Source organism: Chinchilla lanigera, unplaced genomic scaffold (genome assembly GCF_000276665.1).
Source record: "Chinchilla lanigera isolate Chin_1 unplaced genomic scaffold, ChiLan1.0 scaffold00119, whole genome shotgun sequence".
Lineage (NCBI taxonomy): Eukaryota > Metazoa > Chordata > Mammalia > Rodentia > Chinchillidae > Chinchilla > Chinchilla lanigera.
This window is the reverse complement of record NW_004955520.1, coordinates 162,589-171,998: the sequence shown is the minus strand read 5'-3', so window position 1 is coordinate 171,998 and position 9,410 is coordinate 162,589. Positions and strand designations below refer to the sequence as shown.

The 9,410-nt window shown below is 42.4% G+C and overlaps 1 protein-coding gene across 1 annotated transcript; it reads left to right on the top strand.

Annotated features, from left to right (window-relative positions):
* Positions 1 to 3,491: 3,491 nt before the first annotated feature.
* On the top strand, positions 3,492 to 8,286 carry Srp9 (signal recognition particle 9kDa). Its single transcript, XM_005409214.2, has 3 exons — positions 3,492 to 3,644; positions 6,104 to 6,172; positions 7,833 to 8,286. Exons 1-3 carry the CDS (start codon positions 3,573 to 3,575, stop codon positions 7,950 to 7,952), a joined length of 261 nt encoding a protein of 86 aa, XP_005409271.1. The 5' UTR covers positions 3,492 to 3,572; the 3' UTR covers positions 7,953 to 8,286.
* The last annotated feature ends 1,124 nt before the right edge of the window (positions 8,287 to 9,410 follow it).

Sequence of the window (9,410 nt, the reverse complement as noted above, 5' to 3'; positions counted from 1 at the left end):
TGATGGTCAACTTATAACACCAAGCTGAACTGAGTAAGCGTGGTGCTGGGTGTGGAAAGCCCACCTGAGGATTGTTGCCAGCAGCATAAGAGGTAGAACTGGAGAAGAAGAAGTGCAAGGCTGTTGGGAACTGAGGCTGTTGGGAGCCTTTTGGAAGCTGATGAGAAGCTGTTGTAAGGAGCTGTTTGTTCTCGTGGAGGAGCTTGTCATGCTGGTTTTCCTGATAAACTCAGCTGTTCTCATCTTCCAAGGAGCTCAGGACCTTGTTGTTGCTGAGAATGGCTTTGGTTCACTTTGAGGGAGCTCTGGTATCACTTTGAGCATTGCTTTCTGGCTCCGGAGGGGAAGATGGTGCACTGCTCAGTCCTGGAGAAGCTTGTTGTGTTGGCTTTCCTGATGGGAATTTGGCTGTCTTGATCATTGGAGGAGCTTGGTATCTCACTGTTGCTAATGATGGCTGTGTTACTTTTCAGGGGAGCTCTGGTTCTTATTTTGAGCATTGCTTCCTGGCTCCAGTGTCTCAGCCTGTTAGCACAGATCCTTCATCATGCTGGCACAGACTTTCTAGATTCCATCACTGACCTTTGGACCTTCCCAACACAGATCCATGAAATAGGCCTGCATGAGACATTGTCATGGGCTCTAGGCCTCGAAGTTGGACTCGTGGGAGGCATTGTTATGGGCTCTAGGTCTTCAGCTGAACACATGCAGGACATTATTGTGGGAATCCAGGCCCTCAGCTGGATTCTTTGGTCTTTAGTGTGTGGACAAATTTCCTGCACTCTCTTGTATATGTTTCTTTGGGTGACTATTATAAATAATCTTATAAAATACGTGTTCTGTATTATTGTTTCTCTTTGCAAAAACCTCAAACCATGACACTATCCTTTATAAAGAACCTAATAAATACAGGCCACCCAGGGAAGTTCTTTGTCTTAACCCAGAGAATCGTGAATTCTGTGAGATGGTTTGGATCCTCCTGGAGCCCTAAAATCATTTCACTTGTCTCATTTATTTAAACCTTTGCTGTTCACTCATTTGGAAGATTGCGGGCCTGATCAGTCTGCAATAACTAGGGGATAATATTAACACAATAATCTATCTAGCCTGGCTCCAACAAACCCTCTCTTGTTTGTATCGTTAATGTTCTTGACCTTTTGTTCTGCTTCACGCACCCTAAAATTCCCTAGTGTCTGCCTTTCTGTGCTGAGACCAGTCCTCTGGTGGCCCTGGAGAAAGACCCACTAAGGGCTATTCCCAGAGCACTACCTTTAACGTCATCTTTCAGCCCTACCCAATAGGCTGCTTTTGAGAGTTTTGTTGGGTTCTTCACTCATTCCCCACAATGGCTTTTTTAAATTTTAAGGCTCCAAACCCACCCCTGCTCATCCAGCTCAGAAGACAGTCTTGCTTATTGTGTGATAAAGATCTCACAGGTTTTTTTTGGGGGGGGGGGGCTCCAGGAATCAAACTCAGGACCTCACGCTTGCCAGGCAGGAGCTTGTGCTGTTGAGCTATATCCCCGGCCCATGTGCAATAAAGAGAATGTACCTTCTTGCCCCTGTGTTTGCCTACCTGCTCATACTCTCGCCCACCACTCTTCTCTTCCCCTGCTACCTCAGAGGCAATGGAAACCTCCTGTTTTCACTGCTCTGACCCTTTGTTTCTCCCCTTAATGTTTCCTCTGAGCATTTTTTTGGTTCTTCTTTCTCCTGTACTTTGGATGTTTCCATCTTTCTGAATCTTTCTATGAAAGTTATAAAGATGCCAGAATCTTTCCATCTTAAAACATAACACTCTTTCTTTACCTGGTGTCTCCTTTGGCCATCTTATCTCTTTTGTTCATGAAAGATATCTTCTAGAGAACAGTATAAAGTGTGACCATCAATTTCTTACCTCTTCAGCTCTTACGGTCAGTTCCAATGTGAACCCCAGTGCAACTGAGACTTCTCTGGTCCAGGTCCCCCATGACCTCAAAATCACTATAGTCAGCCGGCTCATCTTGATTCTCACTGTACCTAACCCTGACAGCCATGTACGCACTGACTGCTACCTCCTCAAAACCCTCTTGGTCCCTCGCTCCCTAGATAACCCTAATCTTCTTCTACCTCTCTGAGAATCTGCTCTGCCTCCCTGGTGGACCCTATGCCTTCTCTCTAAACAGTCAGTGTGACCATTTCCCAGGGTTTGTCTTCCGTCCTTACACTACAGCTTCTCAACTCTGCCCTCTCTGCTGAGGACTCCTACTGCAAACCACTCTTGAAGTCTCAGACTGAGACCCCCAGCTCAGCTACCAGACATCTCACCTGGATGTACCAAAGAAACGTCAAGACTATCACATCCAGAATTGAACCCACTGTCTTTTCCAGCATCCTCTAAACCTCTTTTTTCTCCCATATCAGTCAATGGCATCACCACCTCTTCCTGGCCTAAGAGTCATTCTCTACCCTTTCCTCTCCTATGTGCCCCCACATCCAACTGTTCACCAAATACATCTCAAAACTGTGTCATCTCTACCCCTAAGCTGCCTCAATCCAGATCCATGGTCTCTTCTAACTGTGTTACTATAACAGCACTTTAAGAGGTCTCTGTTTCCTGGTTTGCACCACTTCAGGTCAGGCTTGACCGACTGCTGCAGCCCTATAAAATGCACACTCCATTCCCTCCTACTCAGAAGACTGAGGCAGGAGGATTACTTGAGCATAGGACTTTGAGGCCAGGCTGGGCAACACAGCAAAACCCAGATACAGAAGGAAGCAGATCTGCTCCAAGCCATGGCAGTAGAAAGCATGTGTGTGGGACCAGGGGTGGGTATAAGGGCACTGAATATGTAGAAGCACAGGGAACTTCCTGAAGATGAAACAGTCTACAGTGATTTTATTTTGTTTTGATGAGACAGGATCTTGCTGTGTAATTCAGGCTGGTCCTGAACTCACTATGTAGCCCAGGCTGGCCTTGAACTCTAGGCAATCCTCTTGCTTCAGCTTCCCAAGCGCTGGGATTACAGGCATACAGGCGTGCATCACCACACCTGGCCCGGTCTCCGTCTTGACTCTGGTGTTGGGCAGGTGCATATATATAGGGTCACAGTGCATCAAGCTCTGTTTTATTGTGAGTAAAATACTGCTCAGTAAACTTTATTTAAAAGGTCTCTTTCTACGTTATTGACTGCCTGGAGAGCACAGCTCTAAAGTCCTGTCCAGGCAAAGGGAGGACCAGCCCCACCCCAACCAAAGACATACTTGGGAAGTCTTCCACTGCATTGTGCTATATCTCGCCCTCCTTCCTTGAGCAAACGATGGCAGCCCGACCGCTAGCCCGCTGGGCTGGGTCTGCGGAAGGAAGCCGGACAGACGCCGCCCCTCTAGTCCTGTAGGGGGCGCTGCACCTGTCGCCACGACCTCTCTGCACCCGCCCTCACAACCACCCAGCTCGGCAACATCCCTCATGCCCATTGGTCGAGCGTGGCCTGTCTGTCCAATGGGGAGAGGTGTTGTTACGAGGAGCACCGCCTTCTCTGGGCGGTTGCGGCGGCTGGTGGACTGGCACCCTGAGTCCGACTCCGGGCCAAAATGCCGCAGTACCAGACCTGGGAGGAGTTCAGTCGCGCGGCAGAGAAGCTGTACCTCGCAGACCCGATGAAGGTGAGCAGCCGGCGAGGCCCGGCGAGGCCGCGGGAGCCGGGGTCTTCGGGCGCGCTGAGGGCGGGCGGGGAGCTGGGTCCCGCCTCCTGCACGGCGGCGCGCGGGGTGCGCAAGATGGTGGTGGTGCTCGGCCGCGCCCGGACGGCCCTCTCAGGTCCGTTTGGAAGCGCCCGTGCCCCCTGATAGGCGCCCGCAGCCTTGTCGGGCCGCTGGCCTTCTGAGAGTGTGCAGAGGCTCACACCTTCCTCGGAGTAACGCAGCTGTACGTGGAAGGCGTGCCGGTGACTGCCTCCCGCGTGGAACCGGGTCAGGTGAGGCTTCGGAGAGACAAAGGGTCGGCTCGCCTCGGAGCTGGCGTTGGGCACGCGGGCTGTGAGTGTGGCCTTTGGAAAAGAAAGAAAGTGAAAAGCAGTTAATAAATCTCAGAAAACTACTCAAGATTCCTATGTGAGATTTTTAATGGTCAGTAAATGAGCAAAAAAGTGAGGGGAAAAAAGGGTAAAATGGAAACGAAGCTTGGTAAGGAGGAGAAGAGGGGTTGAAGAGAGGGAAGTGGAATGGGAGAAAAGAGGAACTATGATATATTATGTACAGGTACAAATTTCCTACCATGAATGTGATCATTATGCATATCTAAATTGTACCAATACACTGATAAATAACAAGAACTGTATTAAAGGTATACATTCGTCTAGTAATTTGTAACTCCAGGACCAAGTTATTTGTAATGAGCATCAGTTTAAACTGTGCACCAAAGCCTGACCTGGTGGCGAACGCCTATAATCCCAGCACTGGGGAGGCTGATGCAGGAGGATTGTTGCGAGTTCAAGACCAGCCTAGGCTACAGAGTGAACTCAGGGCCAGCCTGAACTGCATAGCGAGACCCTGTCTCAAAAAAACCAAAAATAAAATAAAATAAAATAAACGAAACAAAACTGTGCACCAAGTTGTGTTGTTATTATAGTTAAAAATAGTCCTATAGAAAGACAGATAAGCAGCAAGAAGCAAAATATTCTGAGTACCATTCTTAAAGTGTTACAATAATAGCTTACTTTATAGTTGTGTAATAAACGGTGAAACGATTAAGGTATTGTTGAAATTGAAAACTTTGTGACACTGGTAATTGCTGGTTTTCCTTTTCCTTGCAAACCTTTTATTTTTTTCAGGCAGGCATTATACCATGAGACTGTACAGGATTTTTGCCTGGAAGTTCCTGCTGGGTAAACACAATATAGGCCTTTTAACTCATGTCTCCTAATGAAACTAGAGACTGTTCTTTAACTGACAGCTAAAACTTTATGTAGTTGTCATATATAGTATATTTTTAAATTTTAGTTTCTTTTTGTTTGTAGAAAACTGAATTTCTTAAAATATGTAAAATTCCATTTAGTAGATCACAGATTCTAAACAGTCTGGTCATTATTATGTATATCTACTTAAATTCTTGGTGAGTTCCCATTTCTTCCTTATTAAGACAAATTTCATGGAGATGCAACATATTGTTTGCAATCTCAGGACTGCAAAGAGCAAACAGCTGGCCAAATGTTACTGATAGTCCTTAGCGAAAAGCCTCAGCTACTGCAATGCACTGTGCTCACATCCATCATGAAAGTATTGTCTTATGAGAACATGCTAATATCTGAATCATGGCTTGGCTATCTAACTGTACAGTACTGAACAACAAAAAGTATGCAGCCAGGTGTGGTGCATACCTGTAGTCCCAGCACTGGGGAGGGTGAGGCAGGATTGCTGTGAGTTCAAGGCCAGCCTGTGCTACTGAGTGAGTTCATAGCCAGCCTGAACTACATAGTGAAACCTTGTCTCCAAAAAAAGAAAAGTAATATGTAGCATGGTACTCAGTACAGAAGTTATTAGTTTTGGGAAAAGTTGTTGATACAGTCTTCTTTTCAAGGCACAATTCTGCTTAAAAGTAATGCGTCATGTTATGAATTATTTAACTAACTTTAGTCCTAATCCATCTCGGGAGAGCTGTAGAAAAGTAGCAAGTATGAACTGGATCGCAGCACTGTTTCCTGGATGGCTTAGGACTTTTTAACTAGTTATTTGTGCTGATTGTTTTTCTTTCTTTTCTTGTTATTCCTCTTGCTAAGTATGTTGTTGTATGTACTTTCCAGCAAGAAAGGCCAAACTACCTTACAGTCTCACAGACATTTCCTGAATACTGATGTGTTTTGGAAATTTTTAGTACATCTCCTCAAGGTAGTTGCAAATATAATATATTTAACTTTTTAAAGAAGTCTACAATAAATTATAGCAGTAGGAATGAACTGAAATATCTGTATTTTTACCTCATTTCAGTAATGATAAGATTACAATAAAGGCATCTTTAGGTGTTTTGGTTATTCTAAAAAGACCCTTTTTAGTCCACCTGAAGACTAAATTATTTTTGAGAAATGTCTTGTATCTTTATTGCTTCTAAATACATATTTTTATTTCAGGCACGAGTGGTTCTCAAATATAGGCACGCTAATGGGAATTTGTGTATTAAAGTAACAGATGATTTAGTTGTAAGTATACATTTTTATTTATTGCATACTTACAGATGTGTAATTGAGTTAATCATTTGTTTGAGATTATTTACCTAGAACTTATGCAGATTAGCCATTGGGTTGTTTATTTTGCATTTCATTCCAATATGAAGAACTTAATTTTAGAAGCTGCTTTTGTTTGAGACAGTCTTGCTATGTAGTTCAGACTGGCCTTGAATTCCCTATGATCTTCTTGCCTCAACCTCCCAAGAGCATGGGCCGCCACACTTGGTTGAGAACCTGCTTTTGTAGATAGGTCCTCGGGAGATAATTACCGTGCTTTCTTGAGGGATAGTATGTGGGCATGGCTTAACAGTTGTTCTTTTCACACCTTAAGCAAGAGGACAATAGATACTAAAAGTGGGTTTCAGGGAGTAAAGGTTTCATGTTTCTTGTGTTAGAAGCAGACAGAGTATTTGATGTCACTTATGGCAAACCTCTGGGGGCTGTTTGTGTCATTGAAAGCTCTAAAAGGTTCTCCATCCCTGCTGGATCTGCTCTTTTCCTGATTTAGTCAGTATTACTTCCTCATAGCCCGTTCATTCTTTAGTTCTCTTTTGTTGGTTTCTCAGATCAGATTTCACTGACACCTCTTTTGGTGAGAGTTCATTAACAGTGCCTTAATTTTCAAACCAGTGGTCTCATCAGTTTATATTTTGCTCTGTCTTGCTGCTTTTGATAGCAAGACCACTCAAGAAAACTATTGTTTTGGCACTTGTGCCTCCGTTTTATCTTGGCTTTTTTTTAAATCCCTGTTTCTGTTCTTTTGTTTTTCTTTGCTAATTATTTCTTTGATGTACCCCACCATAAAATTTGTTTCCCCAGGATTCTGTCCTTGGTTCTTTTTGGCCTCTTTTGAAGCAGTACCTTAAGTCAAGTCTAGTACTGCCTGTATCTTTGTCTACCTCCAATTTGTATGTTTAGCTGCTGTTTAACTTCTGATGTCTAGCTTCTGTTGAATGTGGTTAGCTGACGTACCCTTCAAAGTGGAATACATCTGGTCTTTTCCACCTGGCTTCTTCTATTCCTACCTTTAGTTGCAATGTCATCTACCTGGTGAGAAGCCCAGAATTGTATCTGCCCTCTTTCTTTCCCTTGGTCTCCTGGCCACTGTTTGTTTACTTGAAAAATGTGTTTGGCCCCTTGATAGTACCATGCATACTCTTGGCTAGGCATTTGGAACGTTTGAGAAGTTTCTGGTGGAGTTTATATAGTTTTTCATCTATAGCAATGGCATTTAAAAACTGGTATTTGATTGTTCTCTTTTGTTTTTGGTTTTTGTAGTACCTGGAATTGAAACCAGGGTGTTTGTGCTAAATACATCCTCTGCTCCTGTATTTTTTATTTTTAGGCAGGCTTTTGCTAAATTGCCCGGGCAGGGCTCAGACTTTGATAATCTTGCCTCAGCCTCTTAGAGTGCTGGGATTACAAGCTTAACAGCACACCTGGCTAAAATACTGTTTTTAAGGAGTATAATTCCTAAAGGATTGGGAATTTGAGTGATTTCTTTAGTGTGGTGTCCAGAGAAATTATAGAAAAACAATGGTAGGAAAGGCTCTAATATTTTAACTCAATTACGTGTTTTCTACACTACCATTTTCTAGTTTCACTTAATGTGTGCTTTTAAAATTTTGGACAGTGTTTGGTGTACAGAACAGATCAAGCTCAAGATGTGAAGAAGATTGAGAAGTTCCACAGTCAGCTGATGCGACTTATGGTAGCCAAGGAGTCCCGCAATGTTACCATGGAAACAGACTGACAGTTTGAAATGATTGAAATGAAGATTCTGTTTGTAGGAAGTAAATACCTTTTGAAATTGATAAAATATTGGAACAGAAAATACTTTATGTAACTAAGTGGGCTATTCAAAAGTCAAGAGATCATTTTTTGTATTTTCTTTTTAATGTTTATCTTAGAGCTGTAGGAATATAAATGCTTTCAGTTAGAGAACCATTATTTTTTGGAAATTGAACAAGAAATGTCTCTATCTTAGAAACTTTTTGCAGAAGCTATTTGATGTTAGGCAGAATGTATAATTATTTCTGTGGTGAATCTGTATCAGTAATTTTAAAATACAATACCAAGAAAAGCCAGTTCTTACATTTAGTTCATCTGCCTTTAAGAGAAAGTTAAATGTAACCATTTTGGTGGATTGTTATATTTCTTTTGGAGCATAAACTTTGCACTGTTAATAACCAGTAAAGGGGCTGGGGATTTAGCTCAGCGGCAAAAGCGCCTGCCTGGCAAGCGCAAGGTCGTGAGTTCGGTTCCCGGTACCGGAGAAAAACCAAAAAAAACAAAAAAACAAAACAAAACAAAAAAAATAACCAGTAAAAAAACAATAAAAATATATGGTAATGAGGATTAACTGCACAGTATTAACCTGTTTTTTTTTTTTTTAATCAGAACGTATATCTAGTTGCTAATAGTGTAGTCTCAATTATGTCTAAAAATAGTAACAGGTGTGCTTTACCTTAAGCTTTCCCAACTTAAACTCTGCAGTGACTGACTTTGGACCTGGTTTTTAGTCATGAAAAACAGTAGCAGTCATCTGAGTGCATGGGCCGAATGATGATTACTGTGGTGGACTGAACCCCCATGCAACAGATACTTATTCCATGTTTCCCATCTGTAGCTTCTCAGAAGGACTGCAGAATATTCCACCTGCTAAATCTTTGCACTCTGTGGTACCCTGCCCATTTTCCCCTGCAACTAAGATGTTAAGGATGACTATCACAACTATTATATTTATTCTATATCTGTAATCTGATTTTACTGTCCAAAGGTAATGTTCATAGGTAGATTCCTTCGAGTGAAATGCAGGCACTGCATTAAAATATTTTTTGTAGTGAATAACATTGTAGCTTGGAAAGTCATGTTAGCCATGAGAATTTTGACATGTTTCGGAAAGATCAGTAAATAAAATAGTACACAAATATATTTTGTTCTGTTGGATTTATTACTCTCTCAGAAGTTAGCAGTTTCTTGACCAGGGTATATTCATTTACCCTAAAGTGAGCCTAGTGATACTGCAAGTAAATTTTTTTATTATTCTTCTCAGTACTTTTTTATTATCTGTTTTTTTCTGAGCTGTATGCTCATGGTAGGATCGTTTTCTTGAATTAGGAAGTTTGTATCAGATAGTATAGGATTTTTTTTTACCCTCAAGAATTAATTAGGGTGAGGCTGGCAAGGAGCATGGCCTTTTTTACTCTTT